Source organism: Columba livia, chromosome 4 (genome assembly GCF_036013475.1).
Source record: "Columba livia isolate bColLiv1 breed racing homer chromosome 4, bColLiv1.pat.W.v2, whole genome shotgun sequence".
NCBI classification, from domain to species: Eukaryota; Metazoa; Chordata; class Aves; order Columbiformes; family Columbidae; genus Columba; species Columba livia.
The window spans coordinates 47,894,806-47,915,844 of NC_088605.1; the positions used below are offsets into that span (position 1 = coordinate 47,894,806).

The 21,039-nt window shown below is 42.1% G+C and overlaps 2 protein-coding genes across 3 annotated transcripts; one reads left to right on the top strand and one right to left on the bottom strand.

Moving 5' to 3' along the window:
• Positions 1 to 512: 512 nt before the first annotated feature.
• On the bottom strand, positions 513 to 6,200 carry LEPROTL1 (leptin receptor overlapping transcript like 1). Its single transcript, XM_065061554.1, has 4 exons — positions 5,986 to 6,200; positions 5,465 to 5,540; positions 3,987 to 4,173; positions 513 to 2,940 (listed from the first exon to the last, which is right to left on the bottom strand). The coding sequence occupies exons 1-4, from the start codon at positions 5,999 to 6,001 to the stop codon at positions 2,824 to 2,826; spliced, it is 396 nt and encodes a 131-aa protein (XP_064917626.1). The 5' UTR covers positions 6,002 to 6,200; the 3' UTR covers positions 513 to 2,823.
• SARAF (store-operated calcium entry associated regulatory factor) lies at positions 6,148 to 15,099 on the top strand. Of its 2 annotated transcripts, none has more exons than XM_065061547.1 (6): positions 6,148 to 6,499; positions 6,926 to 7,101; positions 8,195 to 8,585; positions 11,597 to 11,705; positions 12,553 to 12,671; positions 13,095 to 15,099. In XM_065061547.1, the coding sequence occupies exons 1-6, from the start codon at positions 6,370 to 6,372 to the stop codon at positions 13,118 to 13,120; spliced, it is 951 nt and encodes a 316-aa protein (XP_064917619.1). In that variant the 5' UTR covers positions 6,148 to 6,369; the 3' UTR covers positions 13,121 to 15,099. The 2 variants fall into 2 exon arrangements, with proteins under 2 accessions (XP_064917619.1, XP_064917618.1); XM_065061546.1 differs by having other exon boundaries at positions 6,341 to 6,499; positions 11,600 to 11,705.
• Positions 15,100 to 21,039: the final 5,940 nt, after the last annotated feature.

Genomic DNA, 21,039 nt, shown 5'->3' on the forward strand with positions numbered 1-21,039 from the left:
TGAATACACATATTACAAAGATGTTTTATTAAGCAACATTATAAAGTTATGTCAGTGGGCAAAGATGGCCAACCTGTATAATAGAATCATTTAGGTTGGAAAACATCTTCTAGGTCTTCAAGTCCAACCATTAACCCAACACCACCAAGTCCTCCACTATCCCATATCCCTAAGAGCCTCATCTATGCACTTTTTAACCCCCCCAGGGGTGCCCTGGGCAGCCTGTTCCAGTGCCCAACAACCTTGTGCAGAAATTTTTCCTGATACCCAATCTAACCCCACCCTGTGCAACATATCAGAACTTGGACTTAAAGCACAAACTGAAGATAAACTGCAGACTCAGGATAAAACCAGCAAAGCCAGCTCAGTGCAACCAGCGCAGTGCTGGATGACTGAGCTTTTTATAGAGTAGTGCAAGGTAAAGGACGCATACTTGCTCTTAAGGACTATTGAGTAATATGGTGGCATCACTTCAATAGGAATGACAACCGCATTAAAGAAAAGAAAAAAAATACTTTAAACAAAATACTCTTTTATTAGAGTATTTTTGATTAAACATACAGAACTTAGATTGTTATTTAAAACCTTTTATCATTCAAAGTTTTTCCCTCTAGAAGGATGGTAACTCTATCTCAGTGCATATTATATGGAAGGACCATATCTCTCAAGTGTCAAGGCCATGAAACAGAGCAAAACTGCACGTACTCGGTGTGCAAGCAAAAGTAGGTAACACTGTAATGCAATTAACATACAAAAAAATGCACCACAAATACATACACAGTCACCTCGAAGGCCAGTGATCTAGAAAGTAGCATCACATTGAACAGCAGGCTTAGCAGCACAGGAATGAAAAAGAAAACAGTTCCTGACCAAAAAAAAAAGTTGGTAAGAGATTAAAAGAATTTGTAAAATTCCTGAGTGTTCCTCCTTCACAAGGGCTGCGCAACAGCGCACATCTAGCCACAGGTTTGGAAGATTTTCCAAAGCATCCATTGTGCTGGGGACGGGGATGCAGGAATCTCTCTGAAAAAGGTGATGAAACGAATGATTCTACAGCCCTCGCGCACCTGCAAAGGTCACCACTGCAGGCAGCCTGGCAAAGCACTTACAGCTGCTATAGACCAGCTTCTGTGCTGGGGTCTTGGCAACTGTTTGTTCCTCTACCAGCACAGATAAAATGGATCAATTTTACACACAGGATGACATCAGCAAAGCAGCATGTGTGGGTAGCAACCTCCCTGCTGCCCCCACCTTCTGGTGTAAGTTCCTTAAGTGTTTCATGTAACTACTTCAAATATTCAAGCTTTATACTCTGTTTACATCTGTGCACAAATACTACAACTAAGACCTGCAATTCTGTGCCTTTTCACACTGCTCCACTGCTAAGAAAGGTGCAAGCAGTCATCAGCTTCTAATTATGCACAGGAAGTTTCCTAGACTTTTCATAAAGAGTTGAACAAAAATATAGTCTAGAATTATGTCTGGTCAAGTTCATCACTGCACATGATACACTCACACCTGGTTAACTGGCACTCATCAACCATCCCATGATGGAATGTCTAACAGCAGATTTCTTTAAATGTAAAATTCAGACAATTGAGAGGTACGCAGCAAACTTGTCTTAGCTATTTGAAGCTACATGTGCAATCTTACATAACACAAGCTACAGTTACAGACATAACATTAAATCTTACTAACTGATAAGAACTTAAAAAGTCAGTGAAATCAGTTCAGCCGGTGACCTCCAAAAAAAGTCATGCCTCAACTGCTTTGTGTTAAAGGGAAAAAAAATTCTTAAGCAAGTGTAACAGTTTTAATCTACATTTGAAAAGCTGATTTATTTTATATATATATATATATATATATACACACTATGTATAAAATAAATTAAAAAGGGCAGGGAGGAAATAGCTTTGTATATGCTTCAAATTAACACAGACCAGTAGTTCCATAAATGAACATTTTACCATCTTTGTGGTAAAAAGCTGACACAAAAGTTCAAAACCATACAATACTTATAAATAGAGTTCAAAAGATTTTTCTAAAAAATTGAATTTAAACATCATTTTCCCTTCCTCTACAATACAATTTAGTTTTGTTTGTCATAGCATCAATACATTTACAGTGTATTTTAATGTCACATCCACACAAGAACTGATAACAAAGCAAATAAAAGTGCTAGCGGTGTTAAAATTTAGGACTTCTCCCAGTAACTCTACCTGCTCCTCAGCCTTCCCCTGAAATGAAGGCTATCAACATTCACCACCCAGTTTTAGATAAGGGCAAAAGAAAAATTTGCAACTGGTACTCCCCACCTTGCCTTGCCTCTGCTACAATAGAGCAACAATCTGTTTATCTGGTAAGTGACAATGGTGGTGCCCAATCATATACTTCGGTTCAGCTTGTATATAATTTAATCACCATATTAAAAAAGTTACTTTGAAACATGGTATTAACACTTAAAAAAAAAAAAAAAACAACACACAAAAAAACACCACTTTAAATCTTCTTTGAAACCACGTTTAAATGTTCTTGTTCTGGATTTAAAGCTTCACATAAACACTGAGCAGAAGGATAACAATTTTAAACCAAGAGAGCACCTAAAAAACATACCATAGGTAAAAATGAAATCAATAATCTCTCCATTTCAGAAAAATGTAGAAACCCTGTCAGCAACAGTAGTATACTCATAACGTACAAGGTGAAAAGGAACATCTAGAATACTCAAGAGGCTTTGCTACGCTACTTCTCTTTATTGCCCATTCTCTCCTTTGTATGGATGGCCACTGCATGATAAAGATGCCTGTGATAGTTCTCTTCCTTTCACCACTGCTGCCAGCTGAAGTCATCATTGCTGCCAAAGACCAAGAAAAATCCTAGGATCGTGGCAAAGATGACTGTATTCCCCGTAAGAACAAGTGCACACGCGCCCCAGTAAATCTGTGAACAAGGGGAATTTAGTTAGAAACATTTTGAACTGAATACTGTCAAAAGAAAAGGTAACATCTTAATGTCACACTACAGACAAAGTTCAGCAACAGGTCCATGGTGCAAGAAGGTGATATCTCATTATTTGTTGTTAGGCCAAGAAGTCTGGGTTTACCGCCCCCCCCCCAAAAAAAAATCACCCAATGCACCGTTAGCCAAGCAGCTCTGCAAGTTTCTTCTGGCTGTGTTCAAAGTGCCAGCTAGCGGGCACAGTTGGTTTTCTGTAACATCCAAAAACAGTAGAGCAAGGCTAGGCAACAGCATCAAACTTATCTGCAGCCCAGCTATACTTGCTAATCATGCTATAAGACTTCTTTAAACAGACATTTAAGGATGCAGGCCTCCAAAATGCTGGCAGACATCCCAGTATGAAAAAAGGGGGGAAAGTTTTCCAAGGAGAAGTGGATTGTTCAAAGAGTGTGGCACATTCAAATGGACCAGCTTAGCGGCTCTTGCCTAAAGAGATTTTAGGAAGGTGAGCTCCATGTTTTTCACTTAGTAGTACTCTCTGAAATTCACACAAACAAGGTCAGCTTTTAAAGGATTTTAGTGAGAAGCCATATACCAGAAACAATGTAATGACAACTCAGAAGTTTAAAAATAACCGACATCATTTACAACGAGTTTATTCATGTGTCTTTAGCCCAACTATTCCACAAATTGTCTTCAAAGTATTCTATGCACTTTTATATTTGGTTACTTGCCTGTTACGTTTTCACACTATTTTCTACCTCGTTTTCTCTGCATTGCTTATAGGCTGTCGGGATTTATTCCATGACCACCAGAAACAATTAGCAATCACAACATTCTGCCATGCTTCCCTTTCCAGTAGTTTGTATTGCCAAAAGAACTTTTATTCTGCTTCCGCTGCATGCATCTTAAGTATATATTTATAAAAGTTGCTTAATGCAAGAGAGCTTAGCCCTCAGTATAAAAACATAAAGAACAAAGTTTTCTATACAAAACAAAAAAATATCATAAATGGAAATATTACTAACCAGTTCTGCTCTCGCAAACACTATTGGTAGCCCAAATGCTGAGACAACAATGCCTGTTGTAAGAAATATTGCTAGCTCCTTGCAGGCATTACTTGTAGCATCTGTGTCATCTACTAATCTTCTTGCTATGCAGTATGGGATAGGAGAAAGGATGTAAAAAAACAGAACAAACAGTGGCCAGTACTGGCTGAAAAAGAAAGGAGAAGAGAAGTTAACTTTTAACTTGATTTACTTCCTGTTCTTTGTAAAATCAGTGCCTGGCGTTTTCCCCATCTAGCATCCATGCGCCCAGCCAAAGCAAATCCTTTGCTTTGGAACAAGCTGACATTAATCCAACAGACAACATTTGTGAGCGTCTTCAGCTGACCTCAGCAGTGGCAGCAGAAAGCTCCTTAACAGGATATTCCTAAAGCAAGATTTCACTAAGCAAGCCTAAATCTAACACCACCTCACAAGATGAGCTTAACTCTTGAAGTTTAACCTGTCAGTTTTACTCAAGAATTGCAGAGATATCTTTGTAGACCCCTCATGTCATTTTGCCCACAAGTTTCAGCACACATACATGGAACAGAGTATTCTTCTCAGCCAATACTCAGCTGCCATGGGGCACCAAGACTTTTTTTTAGTCTAAACATAACTAACAAAAACCTACAAAAATTACACTACCATATTGGCAACATTTTCTTTTATTGCTAGATTTCTCAGACACCCCAATGCAGCTGCACATTGTTTCAATGAATTTTTATTGCAATTGTTGGACAGGTGACTGTGTAATGATCTCCCCTCCTAAGGGTTTGTGTCACCAGCCCTGGTTTTGTAACAAAAAAGAGCTGGCATAAGAAAGCTACTCATACATGTAGAAAAATGCAATTCGCAACCACTAATAGAAAAGCTATCAACATGATATTTGATATATATTTAACATTAAATAATTTGATTTAAAATACTTCCTGTAAAGTCAGCAGTTGCTTCATAGCTCCTGGAAGAAAGAGACAGGAATGAAGACACTGGAAGGACAGGTAGCAGCTGCAATTACTCCAGATGCTACATTACCAGGTGTGCTACACAGTCGAGGGTCCACCCGAGAGCCACCAACAGTCCAGTCACCACCAAGTAGCCAAAGAAAACGCACGCACCTCCCTCACAATTGATACTTGCTGTCTGCATCAGGAGATGCTACCTGCTTATCAGCCACAGAGGGATAATACTGGAGATGTATTAGGAAAATGCATTCTTTAACAGTTTGCATCCAGGCCTAGTAATTTAGCTTTTATTGCCTTCAGTTTTATGCTAAATTAATTAACTCCTGGTTGGCCTTTTTTCCCACCACAATCTTTTGAAGCCACACACACACAAAAAAGGCAAAAACCCAAACCCTCCCTACACACAGAGGACTTATCAGTCCATAATTATGAAAGCCAAACTACTTGAAGTAACAGACATGCAAAAAGGAAGCACAAGAAGAGAATGCACATTACTTGTACTGCGGAAGGGCACATCCGAGCATCAGGAACATCAGACCGACTGCTCCCCCAAAGGACAGGCTGATCAGGGCTACAAGGAGAACACAAACCGGCAGCAGATGAAGGTACCAACACACCGTGTAAAACACCCACCACAATCTCCACATAGCGCGGCCGAAGCTCCGCCACAGCGAGAGCCCCCGGGCGGGACGTGACGGGCCGCTGTCCCCTGGGCGGCAGAGCTCGCCGGGGAGCGGCAGGGCGGGCAGTCCCGCGGGACGCTCCGCTTCTCATAGCAGCCCCGGCAGAGCGGGGCCCGTATGGTGCCGCGTCCCCCCGCCCGGGAAGGGCCGCACAGCCCCTTACCAGCCCCCCTCCCTATGAGGGCCTCCCGCGGGGGTGCGGCTTCACCGGCGGCCGCAGGTCCTCCGTCAGGCGGCGGTGCGCTCTGCGCAGACCCACCAGGGGAGCGGAGCGGGCTGGGCCGCCCCACCGCCGCTATCAACGCAACCGCTCCGCCACCGCCCCCCGCGCACCTTTGATGCCGGCCATGGCGCCGCCCGTCCCGCGAGCCGCACAGGCGGAGTGCCACGCGCCGGGAAGCGGAACTGCCGCACGCCAGAGGCCAGCCCCGGGACACGAGCACGCATGCGCCGAACTCGTCCCGCCCGCTATACTCGCCGCTCCGGCCACGTGACGCGCGGTACGTGGTGCGCACGGGAAGGACTCGCGGCGTCAGCTCTGCCCCCTTCCCGGAGCGCGGGAAGCTGCGCGCCGTCACTGGAAGCAATGAACCCTCCCGCCGCGCGCCGCTCCCAAGCTGCCCATTGGCCCTGCTGGCTACTAGGGCGGGGCTTCAGGGAGGCTCCGTAGTGCGCATGCTCTTCTTCAGGCCCCGTTTACTCTGGTAGGCTTAGCCAATGAGAGGCCGTTCCTCAAGAAGAGGGTTGACTCAGCCTAGGGCTGTCATGGCGGCCGTGAAGGAGTCCGCGCTTTTCCTGCTCCTCCTCTGCACTGCTGCGGGCCCCGCGCGGGGCTGGGACCAGCCGGGTGAGACCCGTGGGGCTGGGGTTGCCTCCCTGAGGCCCTCACGGCTGGAGGAGCCTCCAGCCCCTCAGCTGTTCCTCCCGTCACTGAGGCGGGGGCACGGCCGCGGTCTCTCGGTGCCGAGCGGTTTGCGGCGGACGAGGGGGCGCGCCGGGGCCCGCGCCAGGGAGGCGTTTTGGTTTGCGCTGCCTTGCAATCGGCGTGCGCCGCAGCAGTGGTCCTGCTGCGTGGTTAGTGGCGCTTATGTGCTCTGGGACGAACGGCCCAGAGCCCTCACCAAGGAAAGGGGAAATCGCCGCGTTCCCCTCGGCCCGTCTGGTGCTTCTTAAGGCTTGAAGCGCACTCCTGCGGCCTTTGTGCTGGCGGTATTTTCCTGCAAGGGGGCCCCTGTGTCTGCACGAACACTGACCCTTGTACTGCCTGTTGCAGGGAGGGTCTTGCTGCGGGAGGTGCAGGCGCTCACTCTCCGCAGAGGGCAGTTTACGGCGTCCCGGCGGACACCGGCCGTCCCGCAGCTGCAGTGCACGGGAGGCACTGCAGGGTGTTCCCGCGTCCCTGAGGTGGTTCAGTGTTACAACAAAGGCTGGGATGGCTATGATGTACAGGTAACCGTTTAAAACTTGTTATATTGTTAAACGTGTGATGAAATAATCTTCCCTCTGACTTAGTAACTTCTGAAGGAGAAAAGAGTAAAGGGCTGGGTGACAGTTTACTTTGCTTTTTGTTAGAGGACCTTTAACAAAGCTTAAACTAAATACTTCTGGGGGTTGGGTTTCTATAGCCTACTGTAAGTATATATTTGAACTATCCATTAAGGTTATAATGTAGAAAACACTGTATAGCAAACCTTAATTGTTTTTAATTAAAATGTTGCTTGAGTTTATAAAATCAAACTTTTGTGAACCCTTGAGGATGCTCCTGCTTTGGTATCACCGCGTGGATTTCCCATTTTTAGACTAGAAAGGGCTAAAAATATTTGCATCACTTCAGCGCTACCTTGTAAAAAACAAAATTCAGACTTACATTACTTCCTCTTTTACATTAGTATGCCAGTGAATAGTAATGTACTTCTGTTTTGTTAGCTGTTACCTATGCTTCTGCCAATAGACTAACCAGGAATCAAGGCTGAAGATAATTGTTAAAGCTGATACAGTGTTGTAAAAGTGCAGACAAATTTAAATTGGCAGTTGATACTGCTGTCCTGAATAATTATGTTAGAAATTTATTTTTTTTTTTTTCTCCAAAACATGTCACTTGTAGTTGGGGTGATACCTAAGTTCAGATACTTCAATGAAACATATGACTGAGAAATCTGCAAATATTCAACTGCAGAATCACAATCTGATTGTTAAGTGTTGTATTTGAATTCTTAATGATGTCTGTCTCAAATTCTTGATTTCTGTGTGGATATAAATGGAATCAGGTGCACTGGGATCCAGATTTCCATGTTATAGTTTTATAACTGCCATCCAGTTTACATGGGACAGGTGTTTATTAAGTAGCTTTTGCACAGGGTACAGGTTATTTTTAGAAGTATTCATATACCTAAAGAAGGGATACTTGAAAAGAAGGGATACTTCTCCTGTTCAGTGAAGAAACACAAAATCAGCTTTATCTCAGAGTGTATTTGGGGAAGCAGACAGTTGTTTTTATCTCTGGAGCAGCAGGTTTTATTTTGTGTTGTGTTTATTTTTTCAGTGGCAGTGCAAAGCAGACTTGGAAAATACCTACCGTTTTGGACAAATTGAAGTAAGCTGTGAAGGCTACGATTATCCAGATGATCTGTACATCTTAAGAGGCTCCTGTAGTTTGCTCTTCAGGCTGGAGCTGACTGAGGAAGGTGAAAGGAAAGTGAAGAACTATGGAAGCTTTGTCTCTAGCTATGATCAGTTATGGAAGGATACTTCGGATTCTGGTGCTGGAGCAATTGTTATAATTGTTCTCCTGGTTCTTGCTTTTGGAGTGTACAAGCTCTTCCTCAGTAACCAGCAGCCTCAGCAGAGTTTTGGTGACAGTGATGGATTCACTAGACCGTTCTGGCAGAGCCAGCAGGCACCACCTCCTCCTGGTTTTAAGTCCAGCTTCACAGGTAGGGCTCAAAGCCATTTATGGTACTCAAAAGAGCAAGCAGGATTGTGCTGTTTTGTCTGTGGTTAGTGCAGGTGTGATAGACTTAAAACCAGTGTGCTGGCAGTTGACTGGGCTGAAGTGGCTGCAGAGCCTGCAGCCAGCTTTGCATCTTGTTCTTTGTTCAAAAGTGAAAATAAGAACTTAGTTTCCCACAGGCTCTCAGGGCAGGCTGTGTAGCAAGCTGCCATTTGAACCGTTGAAAATGCATGTTCCCATGCTCTGCAAGCCTTCCTTTCATACTCTGTGAAACAGGACAATTGTGACAGGGAAGAATAATTTTCATAAATAATCTGGAAGAGAGAATAGTCTCACACAGGCAGAAACAAAATTATGGCAAGGAAGCACTTTGAAACTTCACAGAAGAGTCTTTCAGCTGTTGAGCTACCTGACCGCTGATTTCATTCACAAAGAGTTGCTGGAGTTGAGTATCATGTACCACTCCTCTGTTTAACAGGTACTTCAGTGTAGTCCCAGTGGTTGAAAGATGTGGTTCCCAGAGCAGAGAACAGTGTGAACTACCATAAAAGTGCAGCACCTGAATCTCCTGTGGTGCCTTTCATCTCAAGTTGGAAATTGAATAAGCAGTGACAAGGCTGCTGCTGGGAAAAGATTATTTTTCTTTTCCCAGAAAACTGATGTCTTTTGTCACTTCCTAAGTGGTCATAGTGTGTAAAGGAAATAAACATTACTCATCTGGTGTCTGACCAACACATTTGACCCTCTGAACATGTGAGTTGCTCACAGCATGGGAATTCAAATTACATTCTGACAAATTGTATAACTTTTTTTTTTTTTTTTTTTTTTTTTTGTGAGGTGGAGAAGGGGTTTTATCAAGTAAATAAATAGCAAGGACTAAATTTACTTAGTCAAAAGCTTAAATTTTAATAATGCTCGTTAATGCTTTTGTCCAGGTTTGCTCAAGCCACTTGGCCAACAGAGGGTGCCAATATAACTGTTTTGGATACCCTTGTGCAGGGCATGTGCAGCAGCAGCAGCTTTCAGATGTACCTGCAGCAGAGAATTAAAAGGATTCTGCTTCTGTATTACTAGTGGCTTTGAAAATTGGTTTCCATATTTCACACTTCAGTGCCTGCATGTGCATCCATGACCTTGTGTGGACATGCCACTTGCCACTGGCTGTTATTAACAGCCCAGTCATGACACAGGGCTCTGTCATACTGGGTATAGGCAAAACAGAGTGAAGAATTACTTTTTTTTTTTTTTTTTTTTTTTTCTGTACTGACTGTTCCTTTCCAATTAATTGCACCAATGCATTTTTTCATTGTAGGAGTCTGAAATCTAGCAAGGGTAGGGCCTTGAAAATATGTTTTCCTAATCATTACTGAAAACTGAGACACTTAAAATGCACATTGGGAGCTATATAAGGCTTAATTTATGCCATTTTTAATAACAAGTGTTAATGATCTCTCCTTATATTTTGAACAGTCAGGAGGAAAACATCTTGAATGTGGGGCCAGCTTGAAAATGTTAAGTGTTACGCTACTTCATGCATTTAGTATCTGCCTTAAATTTTGGCAGCAGAGCAAAAGCATATCTCTGTGTATTTCCACGTGTTCCAGGAACATGTTAGTCTTCAAAAATCTGGACAGTAATGAAAAGTAATGTTGTTCACTTATTGCTGTTAATATGTAATTTGCCCCATTTTAAATCTCCTCAACATGTAGAATATGTTCTGTGAAACTTGTTTAGCTAGCCTGTCTTCGTTGAATTCTACTTTTTCTTGTCAGTGGTTTGATGTGATCCTTAATGTTTACTCTAGATATTTCAACAAAAAATGACTCAGTTTTCTGAGTCAGTATTCAGCCATGCTGCTTTTGAACAAATGAATTGGTTCATCTCCCTGATTAACATCATTTTTACAGTAAATGAAGTATTTTTTTTCTTCCAAATCAGCATGGTTTAATGGGTATATCATCCCAGTGAGAGTTTGTTTCTCCCAATGCATTCAAAATGAAATTCAACATCAAATCCTATGTAGACTTCAACTAGTTATTTAAATTATTTTTTTATCTTCAGTGACTTCAAACAATTCACACCAGTTTGAGGACAAACCAGGCCCTGTATAACTTTTACACACAAAATCTGTGGTCTGCTTTAAGTGGGCATGTTTCAGGAAACCCTAATGTTATCTTCAGTCCTTTCCTTTTATGTTTCTTTATGTGTTAAACCTGTGGTTGAGCTTATTCTTGCATCGTGTTTTTCTCTAGATCAGAAAATGATTCTGCTTTGGATCTGAATTTTCTCATTTTATTTCTAAATAAAAGACATTTGGTTCTGAGTCAGAATGTCAGGTTATGCAGGTCACGTGTAAAACATCTACAATTTTTCTTTCCCCACAACCCACTTGATAGGCTTGCAGTTTCACCAGGCTATTTGTCAAGCTTGGTGACTCATGCATAATAAAAACTTTGCAATGTGATTGCAGTTAGCATGTCTTTTGATAACAAATACCAGACTAGGATTACCAAAAACAATACAAAATAATGTTAGTCATTAGACTGAGCCACTGTTACTCAAACTGTGCAGCTGTTCTGAGTGAGATTAGCAGCAGTGTATTTCAGTGGTTAGTTTACTCTTTGGTCTTATGAACTTGATTTCTGTTGCCACATCTGTTTCTGGCTTGCTGTGTAACTTTAAGTAGATTGTTTGTTATTTCTTTTTCTATTTTTAATCTAAAGTACTTTTTGCTATGTTTTGCAAACATCAGGGCTGTGAAATTGTGTGGAAGTTAATTTTTAACCTAAAACTCTTAACATTAGCATTTGTTCCCATATGATTTTTTGCTTTCTGAACTGTAGAGCCTTTCAAGTTAAGCTTGATCAAGAATATACTGATATCAGGAATTTATTGTCTGATTTTCCATTATCTTTAACAGGGGAGAGTCCTGTTGCAACAGCTAGCTGAGGATTAGGTGCCACTAACTGATATGTTTTCCATTTTCATTTTAAGAAGGCAATGGCTTTGGGACTTATTCCCATCATGGAACCAATTCAGGGCCAGGATTTTGGACTGGATTAGGAGCAGGAGGCTTGCTGGGCTACTTGGCTGGCAGTCACAGGTAAAATACGCACAATGACAGATTTTAAGCATTATGTTGGTGCAAAAGGAGTTGTGGTTTTTGAATTGTTGAAATTAGCCATTTGCTATTGGGATACATTCTTAAAAGTGGTTATGTTCTACATCACCTTAATGCAGTTTTCTCACTTGTTTTTTTTGCTACTGACTTATTTGTTGTTTATTTTATATTTATTTTAGATTAAATAAAGGAACTAGCTTCCTAACTTGGGCTTCTTTTCTTTTAAAAGTCTTTGGTCCTCTATGATTTTTTTCCAGCTGTTTGAAATTATGTGCCTGAAAATGCTGGTGCCAAAAAGTGTAAGATATATAGCTATTTGTAAATTTCAACAGCACAACATTCCATATCTATAGAAGCAAGTAATTCAAATCAGTGAGTCAAAGGTCATGATATGTTAGTCTTAGTGATACAACCTTTTCTAAAGAGTTAACAGAACAGAAGGATGTTTTGTTTTGTCTTACATGGCTGGGATGTAGGTGTTGCCAAAATGTATTTGAGCTTCAGATGTCAAATCTACTTTCTTGTCTGACAGAGTCTAAGGTCAGAATTTTAGAGGGAAAAAATTCCTCATTTGCTGTTGTTAGAATTGCTTATCCTGAAGAACGAGGTTTAACTTCCTTTTGGAAGTCTACAGACATTATTATGACAACACTGTATCTCCTTTCTCTCAGCATGTTAATTACATTAAATAGGGAGATTTCCAGTTCTGAAACAACTGCCTGCTTGCAGTTTTCCCTCAGAGACACACTCCTCTTGTTGTTTGGCATGGTAATTCCTTAGTTTTTCATAAGGGCACTAATGAAGCCTTCCTTCTACTCTTTCTCATTAGAGCACAGTCACGTTCTCCGTATTATGGTATGTGGACAGATCCCACAGCTGCACCTCCAATGAGTGGGCACTCAAGCAATTCCACACAAGGCAGCAGTTCAGGAACAAGAACTGCTTCTGGTAAGGCAAAAGAGCAAGTGTTCTTTATTTTGCTACTTGGTACAGGTGGGCATGTAACAATGTACCTTATTTTTATTTCCTATGGAAGCAGGAGAGCATTGTGGTGCATGAAACTCCCCAGAGACCTATGGTGGGCATGGTACCACCAGTACTGGGTTTGTCTCCATCTACAAAGTGCATTAGTTTAAGGCTTTCCCCTTTGGTGTGCCCTACACATGCTCTTCTCTTTGTATGGAGCAGGTTGCCTAATCTGCAAGAATAGAATATTTTTTCAGGCCAGTCAGCTCAACAGTTGTTTGCTGTTCTACTTTATGTGAATATGTTTAAGTCACCTCATGAACCACCTTTAACCTTTTTAGAACTGGGGAGAGCCCAGTGGAAAGGATGTGGTAGAACTGACACTTTTTTTTTTTTCCTTTGCAGGCTTTGGGGGCACGAAACGAAGATGAAATCCGTGATGTTACTATATATGAGTGATTGAACTAAACCTTCTTGTGTGTTAGCACTTTGGGTTTTTTAGTAGTATGCTTCAGAAGTGGATATGAGAAGAGGTGTGAAGGACTAGGCAAAGAATTCCTCTCTTTCCCCAGGGAAGTGTAGACTCTTACTCTTGTTTAGGGTGTTACAGTTGCTGGAACATCCACTATTTTACAACAGAAGCTTCTCATAAGATCCAAAATAAACTCATCCGAGTTAAGAAGAACGAGGTTACAGTGCCTATATGTGTCTGTCTATGCTTGAGGGATTATGGCAATGGTAGCCTTTCTAGATTTTCAAAGCAAGTAGCTTACTCATGTTCTGGGCTCAGTTCCATTTAATCCAGAATTTCTGAGGTTTTGTTCTTTTTTTTTCTTGGTGGTTCAGCATCTAAAAGGCCTCGTGTGGAATCCACCTGATATTTAAGGGGTGCTGCTCATCAAAACTACTTTTGTTTGTCTGTGTAAAATTCATGTGAACGTTACTGTAAGTGCAATCGGCTACTCAGATGGATGTTGGGGTTTTTACTTAGTGGAAAAGAACAAAACAAGAGCGAGACTAACATTAATATAATGTTTGTATCTGTGCTATGTGACTATTGGAGCCAAAATTTGCAGATCTGAGGACGCTTTATGTTTTAGGATTTATGCAAGTGGCTGTGCAAACCTGGGGGATTTTTTGTATAAATTATGAAAAATAAAATAACCTGAAATGAGATAAGGTAATCCTTCTCTAATTGGACCTTTTCCTGGAAGACTGAAGTCATTTAAATTCAGGTGGCTATGGACACTTTGCCCTCATAACATCTCCAGACTTCTATTTTAATGGTGGATGTTAGGAATGCTCTGAAAACTTCTGATGTGAATGGTCTGTCCTGCTAGATGACCTGTCCAGGACACAGTAAACCAAAGGTGCTCATTGCAAAAGGGAAGGGGGCATTCTTAATCCAAAGCTGGTAGTATCTCTAGAATGTAGCAGGCCCTGGAACTAAGCAGAAAAGGAAATTTTTAATTTTAAATGGGACGGGGTGTCAATTTGGGATTGATATCTAATGGGATGTCAACTTTCCCAGATGTACGTTTTAAAAACAAAATATTGTCAAAGAGTGGGGAGCAGAGAGGCCTTGCTTTGTTTTGTGGTGATATTTTGGGGCTCTGAGAAGTGTCCCATAGTTCTTGTGTGATTTGCTGTGACCTGCGAGAGGCATTGTTGAAAAAACAGAAATGTCTCAGGATTGTGGGAGAGGAGAGAGGGGAAAGTGAAAAATGGGCTGGTTGACCACCAGCTTTTATCCAGAGGCCGTCCTAATACAGCTTAGAGGTGTGCGGGTGTGCACAGCTTTTCCGTGGTGTCAACAAGAAGTCAACAGAACCTACCAAAAAAAGTGTAGAACTTGAGCTGAAAATGTGAAAATCTTGATAAAATTGGTAGCTTGAGGATAAAGTAGTTGTTTGCTTCTCAGAACCACCTGAGGATTGGAGGGGGAAACACCTTCATTAATAGCCTGCTTGATCAACCTAGAAAGCAGAGAAATTACAAAGACTGTAACTGTTGGCCTGTTAAAAAGTCTTACCTTTTATGAGGAAAAGCATGTGATAAATCTTATATTTTTGACCCAACATAGCAAAATAATGTATTTTAAATGTGGAGTTTTTACTTATTTCGAAGTGTACTCAAGTTGAAACTTGTCAGAGTCAATACTTTCTTTACCAACTAATTACATAACAATGAAACTGGATTTTTGCTAACTGGGTGGTTCAAAGCTGAACTTTGCTCTCAAATTATAATGTGTTAAGAAATGTTTTGAACAATGTTTTAACTTGTATTTATCGTTTCTGCATGGAATGTGATTTGATGCATAAACCTGATGAATTACCGTAGTTTCGGAATCTCTTTGTAGGATATTTTTCCCCCTTCCCTTTGATAAAATAAAGAAATAAATGAATAACAAGTATTTTTGTCGTTAAAGCACCATCTTGAGGCCTGCAGGGATGGCACTCTGTTTTGCAAGTTTGGCAATGTCTCATCATCAACTTCCAAGGTGGTGTAATATCAGCCATTACCCCCAGATGCAGAGCTGGTAAGCTGTATATTTTATTTCAACAAAATAAAATGGTACTGGGAATAGTGTTATTTCCTGTATTGGATTTTCAATAACAAAATACTGAACCATGTAAGGAATTGAAGGATTTCTTGTAACTTGGAGTTTCACATCTGAGTCTGCAGAACAGCTCTATTATGGTGGTGAGTTCCTGGTTTACAAGGTCATTAGCTGAAACTTTCAAAAGAAGTTACAATCGCTGCTGCTGTTCCTGGTTGTGGATACAGCAAAACTCAGCCCTGCGACAGCAGCTGACAAATCTGCTACTTATAAAGCATCACTGCTGAACAGAGACATGGCCCACAGATGAGGCAGTTCAACTTCTCGGCAGTGTAATGCAGGGATAGATTGAGGCTTGCAAATTCTGGTATCAAAGTTTCCTTGATCAAAGATCAAGGATGTTGGTAAGGCTCCTGGAGGAAAATAACTTGTGGAGGGCAGCTTAGAGCTCATACTTGTGAGAGACCTTGAGCTTCCTTCCTGAACATCTGATCTGGAAGATCTGAGTCTTCCTTTTTGCTCCTGGACGGGGTTTTGGCAACATCTTCACAGCAACTTCATAGTTGCAAGGGATATGTAAATGTTTAAACTGTTAAATGCTGTTGTAGGGTAATTGCAATTCTACTTGGCACCACGGACTAGTTCTGCTTATACTCTGACATGGCTTACATCCTCACACAAAACTAAAGCTCATTGCAGGAATGAATCTCCTGTTTTTACAGCTGACTTCCCCTGAAGCATGTGATGAAAGAATAAAAGATGAACAGAGATAAGCTTTCTCTATGCCAGTCTGTCTTGTGACTCAGCTCCCAGGTCAGATCTTGGCTGGGTCTGTAGACTGTCATGCTATGAAGCTTGCTTTTTTCTCTGGGTGCAAGGTGTGTGTTAGACTTACTAGCCAGGTGAGATGGTATGTTTTGGTGTTTAGCATTGTGGAGTTTTTTAATATATATATTTTTTTTCTATCATCACTGCTTTATATCACTATGTTCTAAAAGGGAAATTAAGCCAGACAGCACCATTTCCAGAACTAGGAGTTGTTGCACAGAAAAATTGCCAGAATAAAGTAGCAAGCGATGCCTGCCTGCACAGTCATCTAAAAGCTGCAAATGCAGTATTTGTACGCAGACTGTCCACTTAGCATCAACTGCAAGTGTTGTATTTCTCCCTCTTTAGTAAAGCAAATTGATGTTAGTTTTTAATATTTTCAGAGTACCTATCAACCAGTAATTCTAGTACAGAAACAGCCCAGCTGCCTCCAAACTAAACTATATGAGCAAAGCCACCACCAAAAAAAAAAACCCTTCCCAAACCCCCTCCTGGAGATTCAGTCTGTACCAACAGACAGTACTATTCTCTCATTTTGTGTACTGAAATTTATTGTCAGATCCCTTGTTCTCCTTCCATACCTATTGGGGCTGTTCAGGGTTAAGTGCTGTCTGGAAGGGGCTCCAAATCCCTCAGCATATTCTGCTGAAATGTTCTTCTGCAGCTGATTCTCTTGCTTTCCCAATACTGTGTCCAACAACAGTGGTTTTCACTTTCAGACTTTTCCCTTTCTGTTGCAGCTGTGTTTTGCCACTGCTAATGAAAACAATCAGCAGACTCCTTTTGTGGCCTGTATTTCTTATCTCCCACTGTCTTATAGTTCTTTCTGTTCTTGCTGAGTGTCAATGTTTTCTTCAGTAAGGAAGTGACAAGCACTTGCAAAAAGTACATTGAGCTAGGAATGACTGGAGTAGATTGAGATGAAGTCAAGGGAGCAAACTGTCAGGCTGCAAATTGACCTCTTTGGGCTGGATGTCTGTGAAAGTAACTTTTTTCAATCTTTTGCCCAAGAAGCATTTTTGTCAAGGATGCAGTATTTGCAGCTGGGGACTGGAGCAGACTGGTGAACTGGCAGCATGGAGAAGACCTGAAAACGTCCTCTCCGTCCTACCTTAGCAATGACTAAGACTTGTGTAAGCAGGAAGCTGGCCTAGCATGTGCTCATTTAGCCGCTCTGCAGGCATGCCATTGCAAATCCTGCAGGTAGATGTATGTTCACAGTTATCAGCTGCTTCTGAAAATGCCACAAGGCTAGTGCCAAGCACAAGAAAGGGGACTTGATTCTGCACCTGTGTTTCTTTCCCACTGCAGTGTGTCTTGGAATGAGCTGAGAAGGCCAGAAATGGAAAGAGCAGTGAGCAAGCATGATAAAGGGCAGCAAGTTTACACATATACTAGCAAAGCCAGGGTTGCAGGTGGAGCCTTTGCCCCGCTATGTCTTTTCTGTTTGCTGTTCTCACACAGCAGCAGGAAATACTAGGTGGCTCTCAGTTGTATCAGCCTTTTTTACTGGGCTTGAAAGTTTCGTCCTGCATCCCTAAAGAAGTCCTAAGGGCAATTATTAGTGATACACAGTGACACCTTTTGCTCTCAGGACTGTCTCAGCCCAATTCAGTCTTGAAACTGTCCACTGTGAAGCTGTGTGGAGAAAAATCGCTGTCAGCTTAAAGACCAGGTTCTCTTGAATTATCACACAGAGAATTTTTGCTCATTTACTGGATTTGCCTTGACTTCCCTTGCCCTTGGGTTCCTGGTCCCTGCAAGTCATCTTCTGTAGGTCTCCTCTGTCCTTGTTATCAGCATGTGGGCATTTATTGAGGCAGCACTGGAATTTCCAGCAATCTTTTGCTGCTGATGAGTAATGGGAGTTATTAAATCTCCCAGTCAACTCCTGTAGTAATTTTCCTGTCATTTAGCAGCTGCAAATGCATCACATCTTCTTAAATGAGCAGAAGACAATTATGGGTGAGGGGAAAAAAGAGAAAATGAAAAAGCATCATGAATGTTGGAGGTGAAGCAAATAAAATAAAATGTTGTAGGTGAAGGAACTTTGCAGAGCTGACCTTCATCCTGGGAATACTTCACTGACATTGTTTTCCCAGGAGGAGGAGTACTTTATTGTTGCTGTGGATTTGAATAACACCACCAGTGTTTCTGTACCACTCCAGTGAGAGTGGGAGACTTAGAACTCTAACAGACTTGACATTCAGTAAAGTCAGACCTGTTTGAGGCTCTCTGTGGTTTGATACACAGCTTCCAAAGAATTGGTAACAGGAATGAGTGAAGTTACATCAGTGCAAAAGTTCATGTGGTTGTAAGCTTAGACAGAAACAAACTGATCTGCGCTGTTTCTGAAATTGAGGTCAAAATCAAAGTAGGCTGAAACATCTCAGAAATTTGTTTATGTCTTTGCTTTTGGGTCAAGGAGGTGCTATTCAACACAAATTGTCATCTGCTGCTGACACCTGCTGTCAGCAGTAAAGTGCTGTTTTTCTTATGTAGGCAAATTGCATGTCTTCATTGTGACTATAAGAAAGCCAGCCAGGCCCCCTGGGTCACAAGGCAGTGGGACTGGACTCTTGGCAAGCTTGGTCAGTTAATTCTACATGCTCTCCTTCATAACAGGTGGAAGGATTTATTTCCTTTTTAACAAGAAGCTGGGGATTAGGCTGTAACTAAGTGAATGTGTATAAAACTGAAACAGCACAAATGTAAGCAATGAGAGGAAGACCACATTTGAATCAAGTAATCCAGTTGTACCTGAGATATTAATACATTCCCTTTGAATCAGCTGATCCAGCTGTTAAAGAAAAATTAGGGTTTGGACAGATACTTCTACATTGCAAAGCTGCTTTGGGCATAATGGAGAAACAGAACTTTCTGCAGCAGCTGAGGGAGAAACACAACACAAACCATCTCCGACAGCATTCATCTGGGGAGAGCAAGGAGTCCCAGACAGGAGCCAGTGAGCGTTTCTAGCCTGATCGTGCTACTGAGGCATCTGTTCCTCTCCAGTCTTTGTTTGCTCATGCACCTGAGAGGCCTCATGAAGCAATGAGTGCTACCACTTAGCCTCAGCTTGGCAGACCTCCAAGCCAAGAGGCTGTGGGTGCAGGAACATTGTATTTGACCTTTGGACAGCATGGCAGGAGAGGCCCAGCTGAGCTGCAGGAATGTTTCCTGCCCTGGAATGACAAATGAAGGAAGGATAAGGAATGGTCAGCAACAGAGACCTTTGAAAATAGATGTAGGATGCTCTGGTGAAGCCAGCTGACATACTGGAGGGTGTTCTTGTGCACTGTGGTTGCAGCACTCTAAAGGAGCTGCATACCCCAGCCTGCATGTGGCTTCTGAAGACAGTGCGTGCATTCAGCTGCTGTGTCCAGCAGTCCTGACTCTTCTCTTCCTCTCTTCCCAAATGTATGGCCTAACTACACATTTTCACAATCTTGCCAGCTAAGACACACATGCACCTCAAAATACAAGCCCTCTGGTTTATGAAACTCCTTACTGCAGCATGTTTAAAAGGCCAGAAACAAACATGAGATGGAAAGGATTAGGCAATTTTTCAGAAAGTCAACACATTAGTGATTGAGCCATTGTTTGATTTCTGGGTCAAAAATCCCCAGATCTTTAATTCCAGAAGCAGAAGGGTTAATGGTGCCCATCAGTCAGGGTACTGGAGTAGGCAGAGCTTTCCTTGGGGGCAGAATGACAGCTCCTACATCCTTACCTATGAGGACCAGTCCCCTGGCACAGCCTCCTAGTACAGAAAGGTAATGCTAGCTGAAAAGCACTTTTCCCAATACAGTGTACTCCAATTCTGCAAACAGCGTACCTGTAATTGCACTAGTGCTTTTGCTGGTACAGGTGAAAGGAGAGAAGATCATGGGTATTTTGTATTCCTGTCCCAATAGATGTTCTTGGCAGAACATTTAAATGTAGACCAAACTTCATAATAAAGTTACAATAGTTGCCACCCCCTTATTCAGCATCGCTGTTAGAGCAATGATTTGAACACACAGTTGCCCTTATTGCATTCAAGCCTTTGTGCCTTCACACTTTGCAGACAAGACTGCTAAACAAGTTAATTTTTCAAAGATCTGGACGAGGGCAGGTAACATTATTGCCTGTCTTCTTGGAAAGTTTGTGCACAAGACATTAATGTCAAGATTTAGATGATGAAATGAAATCCACGTTATTCTATCTCAAAGAGTGGCTTGATTTCCCACTGAAATCAGGAGAAAAGGTAGAGTCAACATTTTTACTGAACAAAAAGCCAGTTATTAAATACTTCATTTGTTTTTCAAGAGATGGAGCTGTAGTCTGTGCTACATTGCAGTGGCCACATAATGTCTAGATCTACAGAACATAGATTTTAAGATCTCATAGATCTTGACAAATAAAATGTCACTACACCAGTTCACGTTTCCACCCAAGACAGGGATGTTGCAGGAGCCTCTTTTAACCATAGCAGTCTGCTTTTATAAGCCAGGTGAGAACTGTAGAGAGGAGAAATATCTTTTATTAGCATGAAACAGAGCTTGCATTTTGCTTTTTCCTCACTATTTTTCTTCAATTAGCTTTTCCAGTGTACTTTTTCCCATACAATTTGCCTTGCTACTGAAGGTCACTGAATTGAAATGACAACTGCATCTATCCCAGAGGAGGTGTCGGAGCGGGCTGGCTGGCAAGGGGAGAGTTAACAGGATTGGCATGATTTTCCTATTCTGCAGTAGTGGCTGAGGGCCCCAGTCCAGACCCGGAGAAGAAACCCATGGTGGTGGGCACTATGTGCTCCCAGCAAAACACAATCCCAGTACTGCTGGGTCCCCACACAAAAGGCTGGGGGCAGGGATTGCCCTGCGGGGATGGGTGGGATGCGGTTTTTCCGGTTCCTTTCTCACTTTGTGGGCAGAGTTTTGTTAGTCCGAGATGAGCTGCGGAGATACTCTGCACAAC